Genomic DNA, 20,279 nt, shown 5'->3' on the forward strand with positions numbered 1-20,279 from the left:
GCCAAAGCAACGCTCAATACAATTCCTGGCTTGGACATGACGCGTGGTGTATACTTCTTCGCGTGAACCAGGTGCAGCATTTAATATAGGCGTCATAAGCCAGGCTCTCTGTGGGTACCCAGAATCGCCTAAAACAAATTGTGATATATTTTTACATTTTGTGTTCTCATATTCACACTAATACAGTCCATAAAAAAGTACATTAATTTCTTACCCAACAACCAAGTTTGTTCACGACTTTGATGAAGTACTCGCATGTATTATTCTACTTGGCTGGATGCCCAAATAAAAGAATCATGTGAAGATCCTCCATATCTGGCGTTGACATTGAGTATTCTTAAGTTGTGATCACAAATCTGTAAAAATTATGTGGGTGTATTTGGCATATAAAAAAGAATAATTTTATACTTATGCCTATGCGTTTATTTGTGGGTGGTAGCATTATATTCAAATTCAATTCAAGTTCAAATAATTTATGTGTGGTAATCTCGTGACACTGTACCACGTTCCCACCGCCGTCGCAATCGGTCCCGTAGCGCCGCTGTACGATGTGCTGCTACTAAGTGACAGCGTTGAGGAAGGCATCGAACTGCTCCGTAGGGTGCTAGGAACTCTTCCAGATGTAGGTTTCTCTATCAACTTAAGAAAGTGCTCGTTCCTAGTTGCTGAGGTAGAGTATTTTGGCAAGGTTATTAGTAAGGGTCAGGTGAGGCCGAGCCCACGGAAGTTCGAAGCCTTAGTCAACACGAGTCCTCCAGAAAACGTCAAGCAGGTAAGGCAGCTATTAGGCCTTGCTGGTTACTTCCGACGTTACGTGAAGGGATACGCTACCAAGACCGCTATTATCGCCCAACTCACCCGAATGGGCTCTGAATTTTCATGGACTCCAAAACATGAATGCGTCCGTCAAGATTTGATCAGGTACTTGACAAGTGAACCAGTTTTAGCCATTCTTAACCCTAGGTATCCCACAGAAGTCCATACAGACGCCAGCAGCGTTGGCTACGGAGCTGTCCTGCTACAAATCCACCCGAATGGTAAGAAACACGCAATACATCACTTAAAAATCATTTGAAGGTAAAACCGAAAATGAAACCGAAAATCAAGCTTCAAGTTCTATTAAAGAATGTAAGTAAATGCCATACCTACCTAATTTGTAAAAAATTATTACCCTGACTAACTTTCAGCCAGCGGCTTCGCCGCTCGCGTAAATGCTTCTGAGATACTTAAATACCTGAATCTATTTAGCCTATGTTTATGGTAATCAGGGATAATATTGTATTCTATGGTGAAATATTTAATTATAAATCGGCCCAGTAATTTTTGGGATTCGTTACATATATAACTTACCTACAAATTACAAATCTTGTCTCGTTTAAACTAGTCCTTTTTTAGGTAGTTACAGTTAGATTGAATTTATAAAAAGTACCTATTAATTAATTAATAAGTAAATTTTACTTTTATATAGTATTTAGGGTTCTGTAGCAGAGTATGTTACCCGTAGAGTAAAATAACATAATTAAGTATTTACATTTCTTTGTATGGCAAAGTAATTTATTTTGTGTGACTGCCTAGTAAAATAAGTACTTATCTTTGTTTTAGATAAAGTACTTACACCAATAGAGCAAGTCCAAAAGCAATTATCAATAGAGGAGACACTGCAAAAAGATAAATATTTGACAAAATTAATCCGAAATCTGTAATGATTGACAAATTAATTGGCGAGATGATTGCTGTTCAGGATTTATCTTTCCACTTTGTGGAAGGTATTGGTTTCAGGAGATTGATGCAAGCAATTAGGTATACCTACCCGGGTAAGTTCGGATCTGGGATAAGATCGTATGAATGCAATTTTAAGCGAACGGAGAATAATTTTTTATTTCTGGCAACACTACTCGTAGTGCGAATTCACCTCGCCCCCCTCACTAGTCTGAGACAAGCGGTCTGACGGAACGGTAGTGCGTGAAGACGTTTTACAAAAAAAGTGCATATTTCTGATAGTTTTTGGAGATCCGGTCTTTCACCGAAAATTTTTAGATGGTTATTTGGTAAGAAGTTGGTCTATTTTGTTTTTAAAACTATATTAAAATACTGTTTTGTTACATAATGACTTGATTCGTTGATTTGAAATTATTCTAGGATGCAAATTTACTGAGATCCGATGTTCGACCCGATCGGGTAAGATCGTATTACCCGATGACGTAGCAGTGGCTCTCAAACTTTATTCACTTTGGTGTTGTTATAATCGTGCAGGTACAAGGCCGGACTAGCCGCAAGCAGGAGGTTCGCCTGAGGTTCAATAACCGCACGCGCATACTACATTCATACGTTGCCAACGTTGGCGGTCTTTCAGTACGATTACGGTAAGGACATATTAAAATGTTAAATTAATATCTCTGCAAAATTAATCTAGTCCTTTAGATAAAGTCTTATAACCAAATTATCTTTTTAGCAATGGAATAATGAAAGAGAAAGATTTTCTTGTTTTAGGTAGAATGTTACTTAAATGAAAAATGCCTTCAAAATATATAAGAAAGTCGAATCGAGCTACATCATACACTAAAGAAGACTTAGAAACTGCTATAAGAAGGGTAAGAAATAAAGAACTTACCAATTTGCTGCTTCTCAATTATATGGCATACCAACTTCTACTCTAAATGACAGAGTGCGTGAACGAACAGGAGTCTTGAGTCAGACCTTGGGTAGACCACCAGTGATTGAAGCTAGTTCAGAGGCCAGTCTGGCAAATTGTCTCCGAGTTCTTGAGAAATGGGGCTGGGGTCTATCTAAAGAAGAAGTTTTGGATTTTGTTGCTGAATTTATAAAAAGTAATGGAATCCAAACTCCATTTAAAAATGATAGACCGGGAGATGATTGGTTTGTCGCATTTCGCAAAAGGCACAAGTTATCGGTGAAAAAACCTCAGCCTGTTGAATATTTAAGAAAAAAAATGACAGATCCCTTTGCATGCATATTTTAATTCATTAGAAGAGGAACTCACAAGGCTAAATCTGCACAACAAACCTCATAAAATATGGAATTTGGATGAAACATCCGTGTCATTGGATCCTACCAAAACAAAAGTGGTAGTGGGAACTGGTTTGCCGTGTTAAACGTGAAACGTGATTTGTTAAACTTTATCGACTCTCAAAAGTGGCTTTTCTTGATTTGTGTGAGCTTTTGCGTCAACATACGAGCCTGAAATCTACGCAAAGGACTTCCCTTGAAGCAAAAGTAAGTAAAATTTAAGTTATTTTGTCTCAAGTCAGCCCTTAGATAATTTATTTATTTATGGAACACACAACAATAAATACACATTACATTATATAATATATATAAGAAGATTATATTATAAGAAGACATTATCTGCTGAGCCCTTCAATTAAGGGTCTGAGAAAATTACTCTCAATTTGTGAGAATTATGCTAATTCTCACGGCTTGAAGTATAACGCTATAAAGACCGAATTGATGGTATTTAGATATGGACAGGGACCGGAGAGAATACCTGGGTTATTTTTGAATGGTTCTCCTGTTAAAATCGTGGAACAATTTAAATATTTGGGTCACATTTTGACGGGGGATCTAAAAGACGATTCAGATATAGAAAGAGAGCGCAGGGCCCTTGCAGTCCGGAGCAACATGCTGGCGCGAAGATTTGCCAGGTGCACTACTGACGTTAAAAAATTGTTATTTAAAACATATTCCATGTGCATGTATATTTTATACGTGTCAATTGTGGTGTAACTTCACAAATAAAGCGATTTCTTCATTGAGAGTGCAGTATAATAACGCATACAGACTCTTTATGAAACTGCCCAGGTTCTGTAGTGCATCTGGCATGTTTTTGGAGACGAGGGTCCCGGATTTCATGGCCATAATGAGATCTCGAATCGCAAATTTTTGGGAGAGAATGAGACGCTCCGGTAATAGTATTCTGGTGGCTGTCTCTAACTATTATGACAATCCTTTAATTTTGTACTGGTGCAGGGTTCATTCGTCATGTTATGCTGGGGTTAAGGTTAAGGGGGGCTAAGGTGGGGGAAGGGAAGTTTTGGACGGTTGGAGCATCATTTGTGGTTTTTTCTTGGCTTTATGGGTTTGTCCCTGGCATGATGTGGTGAATGAACTTTGCACCACACATTGTCTAGTGCAATGCGCGCTCCAAAGCGGACGCATTGCGCTGTGCAGAATATGCATAATAAATAATTAATATTTTTTATTATCGAAGTTTTCGCTCGTAACAATGAGCGCTACGCTTGTGCCTAATGAAGTCCTGGCATTCCTGCAGAATCAGCTGGATGTCATGGATGAAGTTAGCATAGAACAAATTTGCACGAGCAATTTTACGGAGGAAGAGATTCGTGACGCCAAATCACTTCTCTTTTCGGCATTGAATATGGCCGACAGGATGCCGTCTCGCAGGAGGGACGAGAAGGGAGAGAGAAGTCTACGGGACATCATCAAGGTGTTCAAGGAGACCGATCCGGACGACGTGCCGACTTTCGTGGCGAAGGATTTGCGTAAGCTGCCTCCCGTCACATTCGACCACGTCGACGTCACCCGCCTTCTTAAGGATATCACTTCTTTAAGGACGGCCCTAAAGGAGATGGAGTTCAAATTTGGAGCTTCCCAATCCACCATCAACGAGCTGCGTAATGAGGTCGTCGCCCTGCGCGATTCAATTTCATTATGTAGGTCAACGGAGGTTTCAAATGTGAACACACGTCGTGGAGCGCAACGTGAGACTTTTGAGTCAGCGAATTTGACGACGCCGCCGGCCGTCGACCGCGTCACGCCGCGCCCCGCCCGACCCGCGCCTCCCCCGGAGAGCCCGCCACGTGTAGCCAACCCGACACCGGCTGGTTACGCGGCCGCTGCCGCCAAGCCTCCCGTAAAGCGGCAAGATATCACCCGAGATGGAGATCCCGTTAAGCACAGGGACTCCCCGCGCCGTGCGGCACCCTTGTCGAGCGCGAATAGTCATCCACTCGATGAGGAAGGCTTTACAAAGGTAGAGAAAAGGAAGAAGAAAAAGAAGCCCTCCTCCAACAAGTGCGGTACCGCCCCGACCGGTAACAACCACCTGCTGCGGCCCGCCATACCGACGACGCAGCTGTACGTGTCCCGCCTGCACCACTCTACCCAAGCTTCTGATGTAGTGGAGTATGTGCGGGTGAAGACCAAGTTTATCGTGAGGGTCCAGCGCCTGGAGCCGCGCAACAATTTGAATTTTAATTCATTTGTTGTGCGTGTACCGAGCGAGCAGCTGTCGACCTTCATGAGCGAGGAGTTCTGGCCCCGTGGTGTTGTGTTCCGGCGGTTTCGCGGGCGGCTTCGCAACACCCAGCCAAAGCCCGTTCAGCGCAATATGACACCGCCAGTGCCGTGAATTGTGTATAGTGTAGTGCTTAATATATTCTTAGTTTTGTATTAATTTAGTTTAGTTTTAAATTATTATATGTATGTTAGTCTGTAAGGTATTTATAATATGGGTCTGTACAATTTATTGTCTGTTACCTGAAATAAATAAATAAATAAAAAAAAAAAAAAATAAAAAAAATAAAAATTGTAATTTGTAACTTGCATATGGGAAGGGATATTTCCTGAAATAAAACAATTTTATTTATTTATTTATTTATTATCTAATTAATTGTATCTAATGTAATCTATTGTATCTAATCACCTATAATCAATTATAGGTGTACACGACATTCACATTAATAACACTTATACAATTAAACATAAACGAAAGAAAAACATAATCAATATACTACATTTTTCATACGCTACTGGAAAAACTGTGAATAATTTGATAATAATTTGTTCATACCTCACTTGATTATCAATTCTAGGTACTGTGTGCACTCCTTTTTTATGCTAAGGGAGGTTACCAATGTACTATTGGAGAGGCTAATCATTGCTCCCAAGAAACAATGAGTGTATTAACGAAGTAACCACAGCATTAACACACCCAAACATTTTGAGGAGATACATAAAATTTCCAGCATCACACCTTGTGAGAGATCAGATTAAACATAGGTAATTAAATAATTACATATTAACATTTTATATACATACTCATGTGTCTTTAAGTATCCCCAAAGAGTATTCACTTAATGTTTTATTTTTCAGATTCTATGCTTTATATGGATTTCCAGGAGTGATAGGTAGTATAGATGGTTGTCAAATGTTGTGTTTAAAATTTTTAAGCCAAAAAAAGATGTAGAGCATTTATATTTTTATAGAAAAAATTATCATTCTTCAAATGGTAATTATTATAATTTAAATGTTACTGTTCTATTATGTATAAATATTTTATTAAATTGTTATAATTTTTTAAAAGAGCAACTATGAAGTTTCCAGTTCTTCTCCATAGATACTACTTTTCAAATCGGTGATAAATGTTAAAAAATGTAATGACGATTCAAAAGTGCTTTTACAAGAAGTCTCATTGAATAAATAAAAGTTTGAGTTTATCTTTCAGGTTTGTGATGCTAAGAGCTAGCGCGCACGAGCAACTTTGTCTCCGCAACTATTTTGTCTCCGCAACTATTTTGTCTCTCCACCCATGGGCTAGTATAAAAGTGCGCGCACGTAGCGACGCAACTCCCCATACAATTGATCGGAGAGACAAAATAGTTGCGGAGACAAAGTTGCTCGTGCGTGCTAGCTCTAACTGCAGAATAATAGCTGTTAATCCCAAATTCGGAGGAGCAACTCACGATGCATTTATTTGGGAAAACAGCAATATTAATACCTACATGCAAGCATTGCATAGAGAAAATGAACTTGCATGGCTTTTGGGTAGGTAACAATTGATATGAATTATAAGATTGTCTATTTCCGTTCTACCACAAATAATTAATAATACAACATTATTTGGCTCCAGACAATTTTATTCCCAATCAATTTAATTATATAATAAAATAAATAGAACTTTAAATATATACACAATGTCCTTTGCAGACTGTAAAAAACAGTGCATAATTGGCTTAAAACTATCACATATGATGATGTGGAAGATTTGCTGTTGTAAAAGAGCATTAAAATTAACATGATTTTGTTTATATATATATGTATATAATATTTATTTCTTAGTATTAAATTAAGTAAATTTTGTATTGTTGTATTGTTAGCATGTAGCTATATTTAACTGAGCAAGAAGAAACTTCCCTACTACAGGTTTAAATATAACAAAGGGAAGTTCCAAATGCTTAACAAATAAATGCCAATGACCAGACCGCCATGTTAACAAATAAATAAATTGTTTAAATTGTTTGTCTTTGGTTATCTACTATCTTTACTACTAAGTTATATCTATATATAGTATATATAAATAAATAAATAAAAATATACTACTATCAAATTATCAGTCTGAGATACCTAATGTGTACTTTTTCTTGCAGCCTGCAGGTGATTCTGGTTCACAGCGGCCATGGATTATGACACCCTACACAGATGCATCTCCTGGCTCTGTACAAGAATTGTACAATAAGAAGCACAGCAAAGCCCTTGTAGTCATTGAGAATACATTCGGTCGATTGAAAAACCGGTGGCGTTGCTGCATCAAATATAGGCCTCCACATTACAAACTGGACAAATGTGCTCAGTTAATAACAGCCTGCTGTGTACTTCACAATTTCGCTCTGCATCACAACGTGCCTGATCCAGATGATGATCTTGGCAGTGATGATGATGATGGTATGTTTTGGTACTCTAAAATAATAATCAAAAACGCTAACCACCTCTGAAGTATGACCTACCAAACAAAAAAAGAACCATCAAAATCGGTTCACAGTTAACGGAGATATCGCGTAACAGACTTAAAAAATACAGTCAAATTGAGAACCTCCTCCTTTTTAAGTCGGTTGAATATAGCTTTTGCTACTATTGATGAAGTAGGTACTTACCGAAAATATAATATTATTTTACAGATACATTTGTGCGGCATGATGCTGTTGTAGAAGGAGGAGATTTGATTATAGGAAGCGCAATGCGAGATCAACTTGCCAGAAGATTTGTTGAGCGCAGTTAATTTGATAAATTTAAGGAATATTTAGGTTATTTGATATATTCAAATTCAAAATTTGATATTAGATAAGATTATGTAATTAGTACTAATACAATTTTAATTTTTAGTGTGGAAATAAAAGGCAATGGAAACTGAAAAACCATTTATTTATTCTTTTTTGTTACCTATTTTTTCTAAGACTAATTGAGCAAACAGTTCTTGCCATCTTGCTTGCTGTTGTAGTTCAATTTCTCTTAGTCTTAGGCGTTCTTTATCAATTTCATAGTTTCTTCTCTGCTTCTCTTTATTAAACCCCCGCCATTTACGATCAGAGTTAGCAAATGCTTCTCTTGCTAACGCTGATTGTAAAATGGCGGGAGTTCGTCTTCTAGGTGAAGCACCCACCGGTGGTCGTGGGTGTCTTCGTCTGCGGGGTGTTCTAGGACTTCTAGGATTGTCTTCTGATTTGCTTTTGCTTCGGATTGGCGTTGGTGGGGTAGCAGGTGGTGGTGGTGGCAGGTTTGCTGGCTCGAAAATAGGGGGCTGGCTGCTAGACCCTGGCACGTTCCCTTTAAATAGAAAAAATATATGGATGTAACAAAAATAGTGAATACTACTTTGAGAGGTAGTTTAGATCAACAAACTAAACAACTTTCCCTATGGGACCAACAAATTCCCATGCGGGTAAAACTGTTTGGCAGCAAATTGTTTTCTATAATTACTGCAAGAAATAGATCTTTCACATAAATGTTTTTAATAAGCTATAATTTGATAACCCTTAGATATTCACATCTTTTGGTAGCACTTCATAAAAAAATATAACTTACAGTCTTCATTTTCCCTTTGGTTTACTTGTATTAATTGCGAGCCAGGGTCTTCTCTGACATTCTGTAATTTAATTCATAACATTTATTTAATTGTAATTAAAACCAATCAAGTGCGAGTCGGACTCGCAAAAGGAGAAAAAAGCAAAGGAGAATAGCGAAACTGGGCCTAACATAAGTAAGGCCTTACAGAAATGATAATAAATTTAAAATTCATTATGTTATTTTTAATAATTCTTGGTAAAATATTGACTTCTGATTCTATGGGAAAACAGATGTTTGAAAAAAAAGATAATGTGTTCACTAACGGCATTGTTATTTAGATTTCTATGACTACCGGTCTTATCAAGCAGAGATTTTCTGTGCTGTCAGGAGTAAAATAGTCGATATATCGATTAAAACGAATGAATATTTATTTTCATTTTTAGTTTTATACAAAATTCAAATGCTTTATGAATCAGAAATATAAGTTAACTGCGTTACATATTTTATTTTTAACTTTTTAGCACGCTATTTATTTAGGTAATTCTATACATTTTTACTCATGGCGGCCGCACTTTGTAAGAATATTTCTGAAATGTAGCTGGCCGCTTCAATTTTAATTACAATGTCATGTTTGTCGTTTGACTTTTGACATTTGATTGAGGTTTTTCGTTACGTTACATTCGACTTTGTGCTTGTGGTTAACTTATTTTCTTCATCTTTATCGACTTTCGCTACGTATTACGGACACTGACGATCTCTGTTATTACTACCAACCAACGCTTGCACACCGGACTTTGATTACCTGCCTTTACGACTCACTACTGCTACCCTACCTGGACACCGACTTTGCATCCGATTTTTCATTTACAAATATGAACTGCATCAACTGTGGTATTAATGCTAATCGTAACAATGCTATACGTATGCATTTGTTACAAGATAACGCAATAATATCAATTATACAACAGTGGACTGCTCCTCTAACGGTTAGTGGATTAGTATTATCTAAGGTATTTAGTACTAGCTATTGAAATCAAACAAAAATGTAAACACACATTGTTTTATATATATATACTAGCGGTCCACCCCGGCTTCGCCCGTGGTACCTACATGTTTAAACTATCCTAATATATCTTAATACTATTATAAAGGCGAAAGTTTGTAAGGATGTATGGATGTATGGATGTTTGTTACTCTTTCACGTAAAAACTACTGAACCGATTACAATGAAATTTAGCACACATATAGAGGGTAACTTGGATTAACACATAGGATAGTTTTTATCCCGGAAATCCCACGGGAACGGGAACTATGCGGGTTTTCCTTTGCAAACGCGGGCGAAGCCGCGGGCGGAAATCTAGTCTTAATATATATAAATCTCGTGTCACAATGTTTGTCCTCAATGGACTCCTAAACCACTTAACCGATTATAATAAAATTCGCACACCATGTGTAGTTCGGTCCAACTTGAGAGATAGGATAGTTTAAACATGTAGGTACCACGGGCGAAGCCGGGGCGGACCGCTAGTTAAGATAAATATATTCACTTTCTTTTGTCCAATTGTAATATTAATTCTTTATTTGTAGATCACTCACTCTGATCACATATGTGATGCATGCTGGAAACTTGCAAATGATTCTTTGAGGATTGAAAATCATGAAGATGAAAATGCAGTTGGTTTCCTTAGGTTCATATCAAATTAAGCAAGCAAGGTCCTATCATAATAGGACTTAGTGCTTACCAACTTAGTGCTCACCATAGTGAGCACATAAGAAACGATGGCAAATATGTCAAGAATAATAATAATAATAAAGTTATAGAAGTGTGCCGTGAATCAGACAGCGACCTACAGAGAGCACTGCACACACACGACATCAAGTACTACATGGCTTTTAAGAGGTCGCATTCAATCCAGGCATAGAAGTAGTAAAACTTATTTTACATATATTTTAGTCGACAGTGCTCTCATAGGAAGGGAAGCAATAACAGTTTATTATTGTAATTGTTTAGTAGGAAGAAGAACTGTAGGTTGCTGCTGTCACGTTATGTCCATAATATGGTACCTTAGCTGGGCAAGGTATCAACCAGATTTAATGCCGCCAGCACAGTTTCTGGATGATGTGTTAATTGTTTATGATGATAATGATGATTAAACGATTTATGAAAAAACGTGTTTTATTTTATATATTAGTACCTACGATGTTTTGGTAGGTACTCTAAAAGAATAAGGCCCAGTTTCATCAAGCTCTGTTAGTTAGTTTAACACGCTGTTAACTCTTTTAACGGGACATCAATGTAAGGGAGTGTCCCACCATGACCTAATCGAGGATTAGTTTCCTTAACACGGCATTATATTTAACCCGTGGCATAGAGGCTCTTTAAATTTTTAACAAGCGATTAGAAAAAATGATTTGAAGTTTTCTTGCTGTCAAGATGGACTCTGCATACTATTTTATTTTTGTAAATGAAGATGTGTTGGATGATTTGTATAATTTGGATTATATAGTGCGACCGCGACGGCCCAGAATTTATAAAGACGTCGTCATTGTTTCGAAGAATATGATGATGTTGATACAAGATTTCGTTTATCAAAACAATCGGTTTTGGAAGTATTGCAATTAATTGAAGATAAACTCGAATAACCGTCGGATCTGTAAGTAAAACTATCTCGTGAGGTAATATTTATATTTATGTGCATAAAAGGTTCCTTCCTACATACTGTATTATTTTCAATTAAACCATAATAATCCTGTGAGTCATGTCAAATCTAGTATTGAATACCAATAGGTACTTAAAATGTAAACTTCACCACTACTCAGGTAAGGCTCAGGCCTCCTCATGATTATGAAATGTACTTATCTTAATTTTAAATTCTGTTTTAGGAATCTATCAGTTTCACCTACAGACCAACTGCTTATTGTAGTGCAGTGCAGTGATGGCTCAGTGGTGAAAAACATTGTGAGGAAACCGACATATCATAAGATAGCGTGGTGGATAATGACCTGATCCCTTACCGTGTTTAAGTTTAAGTTAGCACTACCAATCCCATGTCCCAGCAGTGAGAAAGTATATGGGCTGACGATGATGATGATCCTAATTTAATTTAAATTAACATTGTTATAGAAATATGTAATTTTTCATGTTACCTAAATAAATAAAACTTGTGTTTTTATAAAACATTTTTATTGTACCCTTAGATTGTACCTATCAACATCATTCAATAAATAGGTTATAACAACTAGATACTAGGTTATTACAAACAAGAATTTACTATTAATTTACTTTAAATGTATCTTGCTGCTTTGTCTTTATTTTTCTTGTTTTAATTGCTCTTCTAGTATGAGATCTCTCGCACTTTCCTTCGGACTCCGAATTTTTTTCGTAATTTCAACCAGATCCAGTTTACCTTCGACCAAGTGAAATTGAACCGCGATTTTTCTTCAACATTATTGTATTTATTCAACTCAAAATAAAATTAAAATAACACAAGAAAAATCACAACAAAACAATCTCCAAATAACATCAAACATTTGTAACCATGGTAACGACCAAATCGTTTGACATATAAACCAGCAAACGTAAAAGTTTCTACATGATTATTAAATTGTATACTGTGTTAGAACATTTCAATTTAGTCGAATTACCAAACATGACAGTTATTATACAACTAGAACAAATAGCCCCAACGTGCGAAACTATGGCATTGTCAACTATGACATTTTGTTTCGGGCGGTATAAAATACGAATGAATGATTCGTGAGTCGTTCAGTTAAAGGTCGATTTGATAATCGGCTGTTAGATTTCCTTCTTGGGACCTGTAGAGTTGACAACGATGTTAAAATACATGTTTAATTTGAAGCTCGATTAATAAATGTCTGATTTAGAAAATATTGGTGAAATTGGGTCTAAAAGTTCGATCCAATATCTCTATTACCTAACTGTTTATAGGATATAAACTTACCTCTACTTAGAAAGAAACAAAGCTATTCATTGAACTCGAGCAAACCTAACCTCAATTTTAGTGACGTTACATGCTCAATATCTCTGCTATCCCATAGAACAGATCTTTAATTGTTATATTTATAGAATCTGTATATTTTTATCTATTTAACCCCACATAAATCATCAGTGTAACGATCAGGCCCAAAGTCCTATGGGAGTTCGCCATTCTCCTTTGAATAGGAGCCCCCTTTTAAATTAATTTTATTTAAACTTATGTTTTTACAATGATTTATTATTTGAATATTCTGTGAATAGAGTGAGAATTTTTTCAAATGTAATGGTTCCGGGACCTACTTGTTCAAATACAACGATGTTTAATTCGCCTGCTATGAACAAAATCGCAACCATCGCTTCGACACCATCTGTGAATAATACTCTATATGTGATGTCTCCTGCTCCTCCTCCATCTGCCATGAACGAAAATCTGCACAATCTGTCTCCAGCAATGTTTTCTCGTTCATCTACACCTTACGAAATGCCGCCTTCACCCAGGGATGTAACGATGTCTCCATGTGCTAATAGCGAAACTTCGCGCATGATGTCCTCCTCCCAAGAAAATATTAAATGGTCACCCTGACAGCGAGTGACGCGATGCATTCAATTAGTGTCACGGCCGCGGCGCTTGTACACGCTAAGAAAAAACGCCGGGCGTACCTTAAGAATTCGTGTCGTAAATAGAAAATAACTGTGTACACTGCTCGCAGCAGTGCGGCCGCGGCGGGGGGGCGGTGTAGTAGGGTTGAGCCAGCCCAGTTTTTGTTGTGCGTTATAACTTTAGTAGAAGGACGACCGGTATTGTGGGACAAAACTTTAGACATATATAAAGATAAAAGACTCACATACGAAGCATGGAGAGAAATATTTACTATATTAAACAAAGACTTCGACGAAATGACAAATGTCAAAAAAAAATGAATATGGTAAGTACTTACAACATATTACAATCTTTTTACAATTTTCAAAAATACAGATTACGAGTATTTCAGAAGTTTATCCAGTTTTGTTATTTTTTTGTAGTGCCTTAATAAACATTTAAAAATAATAATAAAAAAAATTAATAAAAAAAGAGTTTTATTTCAAAAAACCACGCTAATAAATATATGAGTCCAGTGGACTCATGGAAGCTGTTTATGTTAGCAAATTTCACGTACTTAAGCTACGTTTTTTTGAACAATTAAACGATGCTGCGCTGTACTGCGCTGTGCTGTGCTGTGTTTCTTAAGCTACGTTTTTTAACAATCTAGCTCAGTATAAAGTAATCAGCAGCTCGTGTAGTCGTTTATCTCGTCAAATATGACCCTATTTTCAAAAAAACGTAAACATTACGACATAGTTTAATCCGATGAAGATGAAAGTGAAGAAGAAGCGGATATGGATATTTTATGTGTTATTTTGTCGTTAAAAGAGTCCAGTCACGGTATAGCTTGTTACCTCACACCATACGTGAAAAATACGGAGAATTTAATTGAAGAATTGAATTGAGACACAGCGCAGCATGGCAGAGCTCCATAAAAACATAGCACAGTTCGGCACAGCGCGGCTCAGCACGGCGGGTAGCGCGCCTCGCTCGAGACTGCTGCGTTTTTAAACAGAGCGTAGCATCACACATCGCAGCACAGCATGGTTTGTTTGTATCCTCATTAAAATATTAAACGAGCGAGTTGACCAAACACAGCACAGCGCAGTACAGCGTAGCATAGCTCGATGTTGATTTGGCACCCTAAAGATCGGTGCAGAATTCTCCATTTGTTGGCCATTATTCCAAATGCACACTCGACGTATCTTCTTGCCCTTGTCAAGCGATAATTAAATATCTTTTGTACTTTTGTGAGTTCGTTACCACCGTAGGGTCGAAGTACGTTAGCATGAAGTGCGAAAGCTTCATCAGCTACAAAAACATATGGTAATATATAGTTAGTATTTATTATAGAGCATGGGGATGGTATGTTTAACGTATTGTCAACAAGTTTTTTCCAAAACTGTGTTTCTTTGAAAACATTTGAATCACACTCTTTACCATATGACCCTACATCAATAAAAATGTAATTGTAGTTGGAATCCACAATAGCCATGAGAACAATAGAAAATAAATGTTTATAATTTAAAGACATTGATCCACTTTCTTCGGGTTTAATTATTCTAAATGTTTCCCGTCCAGTGCTCCAAGACAGTGTGGAAAATTGGCATTTATTTCATATCTTTGTGCTATATTCAACCATTCTTGTTGTGTTGGCATCCGCATATAAACTGTAGATAATTCTGACCAATTATGATGAGTAACTTCACGTACAATGTTCGCTATTGTTTTTATTCCGATTCGAAAATCGAAATGAAGACGTGCGAAGGCATCTCCAGTTGCCATGTATCTGTAAAAAATTGTAACAATGTCTTAGAGCAAGAACACACTTGCAACTTGCAGTGCGATTAATTGCAAGTGTGTTCTTACTCTTACAATGAGGTCATTTCCTTTTTTATATGAAGTTTATGTCTACTTGCAATAGATGGTACCTACTTTCTTACGGTAGTTCGTTTTTTGTTTCAGCAAAGTCTACAGCAAAAAAATGGACAAGTTTGCGAGATAGGTGGATGAAATGTCACAGAAGACTTAAAGAAACGAAATCGGGATCGGGTGCTAAGAAGATTCGTAAATGTGATTTTTACGACGAAATGTTATTTTTGACAGAAATTGTAACACGCCGAGACACTGAGTCAAATCTACCCAAAACAATAAACGTGGAAAAAAGTCCCGTAGAACATACACCGATCGCAAAAAAAAAAAAAAAAGGATGTTAGCGAGGTGGACAAAAATATGGCAGAATTTATAAAGGCTGTTACCAAAAAGAAGAGAGCCGTGCCATGTCATTTTTTAAAAGTATAGCTCCGAGTGTTGATAAGTTCAGTGATGAGGAAATGGTGGATTTCCAGTTTGAAGTTTTAAAACTTGTGCCTTCTACGCAACAACGAAAGGGAAGTGATGTTGAGCATCAATGGAGTACTGAGTATTACAAAACAACGCAGCCTTCAACGTCGTTTTTTTTAACGTACCCGGCCCATCATACTCGACTCGACCAGGTTACAGTACTCAAAAATCTACATCCATTGAATTTGACACCGAAACTATTAGTAGTGTGGAAACATCGCATACAGATGAATTTCACTTTGACTTTTCTGAAGAATATGAACATGTGGATTGTGGAGTCTGTTGAATTTGGAAACATGTAACACTTCAAAGACATTTATTATTGTATAACGTTCAAATCAATATGCTTAAAAAAATTACTTACCTTAATGTTACGGCCAATCTAATGTATTGAAGAATACTTTCTCGCATTTTGGTATTTTCATGTCGTATATTATTTTCTATTGTTGTCAAACGTAGACATTTTCATGCGAAAATAATCCACAAATTTTTCCTCATGTTGTCGCATGACACAGTAAAGGGTAATGAACCCGCCAAACTCATTTTTCTCTTGTATAATTGGATGAACCCAGTAAAGTCTCTTGTTTTTTGTTTCCTTTTTTATTTTGTTATAATAATAATATGCAATTATTATTCTTTTTTGCTTTGTAGTTAACATTTATATATATAAACGAAACTCACTGATTACACTTGTTATTACTTGCGCGCCCTACGCCCGACTGTCGACTGCACGAAAAGAATCGTGTCGTGTACACGTTTCCATTGGTCTTGTCTGCGGAAGACACGAAAAGTTTTCGTGTGTGGAACAGACAAAATTCTTGTCGTCTACACGAAGAATTTGTCTTGTCTGTCGCAGGAACGGCAAAATTTCCTAAGCGTGTACAAGCGCCCTCAATCGGCCGTCGCGGACGACAGCGGCTGTCATTACGGAAGTCGCATATTTTTTTATTCCACGTGCGGATCACGTATTTCTTTTGTTTTCTACATTCGGTAAATCGGCCCACGGATTCTTTAATTGTATTCCCTTTTCGGTACTCGGTCGTTGTGGACTCGAAATATTGGTGTAATCACGCGCGAAGCGCGATTTGTTTAATTTGATGTGTTTTAATGGCGACGTAGTGTGCCTGGCTGTACATTGTACAACGGTGTAACCTACTTACTTCGTAAAGTGTATCCTTTTATATAATCCTTTGTAATCTATTATTCCCGTAAATATAGTTTTCCTCCCCAAGGGTGCCCTATTGTCTTTATACTATTTGACCGACCGACACACCACACATGTACTTATGTTCTACACAACGTGGTATCAGGTATGTACCTATAAGTCAATGTTAGTGTCATCAATGAGTTGATAGAAGAAATTGTTAAATGAGAGTATTTCAAGCTAACTTATGAAGCTGACAAATCTTATGGAGAGTTAAAATGCCTGCTGAAAAGTACAGCTGAGTACATTTATGTGGAAAAAATGCGACTACAGGACATCTTGTGGCAAGAGGAGAAATTCCAAGAGAATGCCAAAATTTGGTAAAAGTTACTTAATAGATAACCTTTTTGATTCTCTAAATTGCAATACATTCAATGTACCTGATGGTAAAATTTATAAAGGGTGGGTGCGAAAAAATAGTTTACACCATGATTTGTGGAAGAACTGTAATAATATAGCATCATTTAGTATGAACAGTCTTAATCAGGAACCAGAAGTGCCTAAGAATAAGAAAATTAATATTATTTCGGAAACCACTATACGTCCTAAAAAATAACAAAGATATAATTCAATGAGCATATGAACGATGCCGTGGTACCGATATTAGTGATGAACTTGGATGATTACTAAATTCGGATAACTTTTGATTACAAAATGACTCATTTAATTATTAAAAAAACACACTACCTAATTCGATTATTAATCTTTATATTCATTAATTCATTATTCTTAAGTTTCATGAACAATAAAGAAATGGTTGAAGTTTTCTTGTACTCACTTTCACTTCATCACGAAGAACTCGAATCAGCGCATTACAAACTTCATTTACAATAGTAGAAATAAGTTGATTAAAAATTTTAAATAGGTAATGGAGTTGCTAGAAACCTTAAAGTCATTGGTATCTTATCAAATTTTTGTAGGAACAGCAGTTCTCCATTTAGTGTCTTTCTGAAATTAAAGGAGAAATTCTTTGCAATATTACTTCAAAATCAGCACAAGACACTCTGCGAAAATTTTCGAAATAGCCTACGGGTCTAGGCATCAATTCTTCTAGTAGTAGGAGAGCCCGTAGGAGATCGTCCTTCACCGATCTGATAACCAGATGAGACGTATTATTTATAAAATATTTTTTATAAACAAATATTCCTATAATTGCTTGCCTATCGAAAAGTGGTCATGGCTATTTTTAATTAAATTAACTTTTATCGATTTCTTTTCATTACTTTTGATAACCAAATGAAATTTACTTGACTGATAGTTTTTGATACACAGAATATGCCTATGGTACGGGAGCTGTTAACGTTAAAAAAAAAGTCATTTTAGTATAGTTGGTTTTTTGATATACTGTTCCTCTTGCTATTTCGGTTAGAGTCCGGGCTGTCTGGCTGGTCGCAGTGGTTGCGTTTTTTAGTGCGCATCTCATCTGCACAGGATAATTTCCTTAATTTAAAGTCATTTTTTAACGCGTAATTTTTAATATTTTGCCTTTAGATAGATCCATTAGACATAATTTTTTTATTGCAAGACGTTTTTTTCGTTGTTAAATAGGTGCCAGACGCAATTTTTTATTTCGTTTTTATAAAAAATTCAAATTATTTTAGAATGTCTGTAAATTTCATATTATGTTCTTCAAACATAATATAATCTAAAATTAATTAGCCAGACGCTAATTCGATTGTTAAGTATTAAATATGTACAAATAAAAACGTAGTGAAAGTAGGTAAGTATAACAATTTGGTGATTGTGTATAATATGGAGAGATAGTTTAAAGTGCAAGAGAGATAGAAAAGGTCGGCCGCGAAAATTAAATAACAATAAACAATAACTTTTTTTTTCGAAAATATAAGATGCATTGAAATTGAATTGTTCCTACTCTAGGATTCCCTGTGTTGTGGGAACAAGTACCTTCCATTGGTACATTTTATTCGTTAGGTTAAAAAATAAACTATTAGGGTACATCAACAATCTTCTATACAAAACAATTTTTTTTATTACTCAACTAGCGACCCGCCCTGGCTTCGCACAGATGCGATGCTGATACTAAAATATATATATAAATCTCGTGTCACAATGTTTGTCCTCAATGGACTCCTAAACCATTTAACCGATTATAATAAAATTCGCACACCATGTGCAGTTCGATCCAACTTGAGAGATAGGATAGTTTAAACATGTAGGTACCACGGGTGAAGCCGGCGCGGACCGCTAGTATACCTATATAAATTCATGCTAACTACTTTAGTTAAATTCAATACAAACTTAAACATGCGAGTGTGTGTGTGTTCACTTGTGTGTGTCGTGTTTGGTGTGTGTGTGTGTGTGTGTGTTGTGTACATCAATATTGAAACTAATTTTCTAGATGTCTCGCTTCCAATTTCAAAAACTCTGGGACTTTTTTAATTTCCATCTAATCATTTTAAGAATATTTAATTTAATGTTGATTTTATTAAATAAGTAAGGAACCAGGAAAGAGAAGAATTTATGAGCAAAAGAGGTGTGAGTTGTAGGAGTTTTTGTTTTTTTTTTTTTTCGAGTTTTTGTTAATGTTTAATGTTCGATTTCATCTGTTTTCAAGTAGGTACTTTCAAGTGTAAAAAATCTGAAGAAAACTTTGCAAAAAAATTTCGAAACTTCGACTCTTCCAGTTTACCACCCTGTAAAGCTGAATTGCTTCAACATTTATTAAGGGTTCGCTATGTGACTAAGCTATGGAGAAATATGCACACCAAAAACAACCGACAGCTTTATCTCCAGTTGCTTCTGGTTGGACCATCAACAAATACGATAAATACGATTTTGTTTGGTTTGAGGGAGAGCAATCACCTTCCACAGTTGTAGATGTTATTATTCAAAGTAAGTATTGAATAGAACATTAATCAAGAAAAACTAAATTATTATAGGTATTATAACGAACAAATCTTTTTACTTTGAATAAATGAATTATTATTTTTTTTGTTACAGATAATGGAATATTGGAAAACAATAACAATTCCTTAGACGGCTTAGACGATAACATAAATAATTCTGACAGTGAGAGGGAAGATGATGATGATGATGATTATGAAGATGGCTTTTTAAATTTAACAATGTAATTGTTTAACCTTCATTGATATAGTTTTTATTCCATTCTTTTTAATGTATGCTAACTTTAATTTATTTTTCACTTTTATGTTTTTTTTTCATTTTAACTTTTTAATTTATAAGAACAAGTGTAAATAATATTGTATTCTTGCAATTATTTCCTGTCGCATAATCAAAATACACTAGCTGATGAGCTGCATGCTTCATTACTTTTTTTTATTTATACTCATTTTTTAATACTTAACAATCGA

The 20,279-nt window shown here is 36.0% G+C and overlaps 2 protein-coding genes, 3 long non-coding RNA genes and 1 pseudogene across 7 annotated transcripts in view; 4 read left to right on the forward strand and 2 right to left on the reverse strand.

Moving 5' to 3' along the window:
* Positions 1–1,409: 1,409 nt before the first annotated feature.
* On the forward strand, positions 1,410–6,245 carry LOC149479771 (uncharacterized). Its single transcript, XR_016317151.1, has 4 exons — positions 1,410–2,363; positions 2,491–3,234; positions 5,853–6,039; positions 6,133–6,245. It is a non-coding gene; the product is annotated as an uncharacterized LOC149479771 (long non-coding RNA).
* Positions 4,146–5,562, forward strand: LOC149479772 (uncharacterized). The gene has a single exon (XM_089707372.1). It carries the CDS (start codon positions 4,244–4,246, stop codon positions 5,387–5,389), a length of 1,146 nt encoding a protein of 381 aa, XP_089563498.1. The 5' UTR covers positions 4,146–4,243; the 3' UTR covers positions 5,390–5,562.
* A 1,163-nt stretch (positions 6,246–7,408) lies between the features above and the next one.
* LOC149479773 (uncharacterized) overlaps positions 7,409–20,279 on the reverse strand; it is a 43,908-nt gene continuing 31,037 nt past the window's right edge. The window contains exons 1-3 of one of the 2 annotated variants that reach the window (XM_089707435.1): positions 13,118–14,457; positions 8,839–8,899; positions 7,409–8,580 (exon numbers count right to left, since the gene is read on the reverse strand). In XM_089707435.1, coding sequence (XP_089563561.1) covers positions 8,180–8,580; positions 8,839–8,899; positions 13,118–13,237 — 582 coding nt within the window. In that variant the 5' untranslated portion in view covers positions 13,238–14,457 and the 3' untranslated portion in view covers positions 7,409–8,179. Of the gene's footprint in view, positions 8,581–8,838; positions 8,900–13,117; positions 14,458–20,279 lie in introns of those variants that run through there. The other variant, XM_089707436.1, reaches the window with a different exon arrangement.
* Positions 9,313–10,948, forward strand: LOC149479774 (uncharacterized). 2 transcript variants are annotated; one of them, XR_016317143.1, is made up of 3 exons: positions 9,313–9,806; positions 10,408–10,533; positions 10,571–10,948. It is a non-coding gene; the product is annotated as an uncharacterized LOC149479774 (long non-coding RNA). The 2 variants fall into 2 exon arrangements; XR_016317142.1 differs by having other exon boundaries at positions 10,408–10,948.
* LOC149479775 (uncharacterized) lies at positions 14,544–16,637 on the reverse strand (annotated as a pseudogene).
* Positions 19,652–20,083, forward strand: LOC149479776 (uncharacterized). The gene is made up of 2 exons (XR_016317141.1): positions 19,652–19,800; positions 19,909–20,083. It is a non-coding gene; the product is annotated as an uncharacterized LOC149479776 (long non-coding RNA).

Source organism: Colias philodice, chromosome 19 (genome assembly GCF_061535455.1).
Source record: "Colias philodice isolate Cphi_HAF_F1 chromosome 19, ilColPhil1 Martin Lab GWU primary, whole genome shotgun sequence".
Lineage (NCBI taxonomy): Eukaryota > Metazoa > Arthropoda > Insecta > Lepidoptera > Pieridae > Colias > Colias philodice.

Excerpts from the sequence above, each read along its gene's own strand:
- LOC149479772 (XM_089707372.1), top strand. The coding sequence starts at position 4,244 with ATGAGCGCTACGCTTGTGCCTAATGAAGTCCTGGCATTCCTGCAGAAT.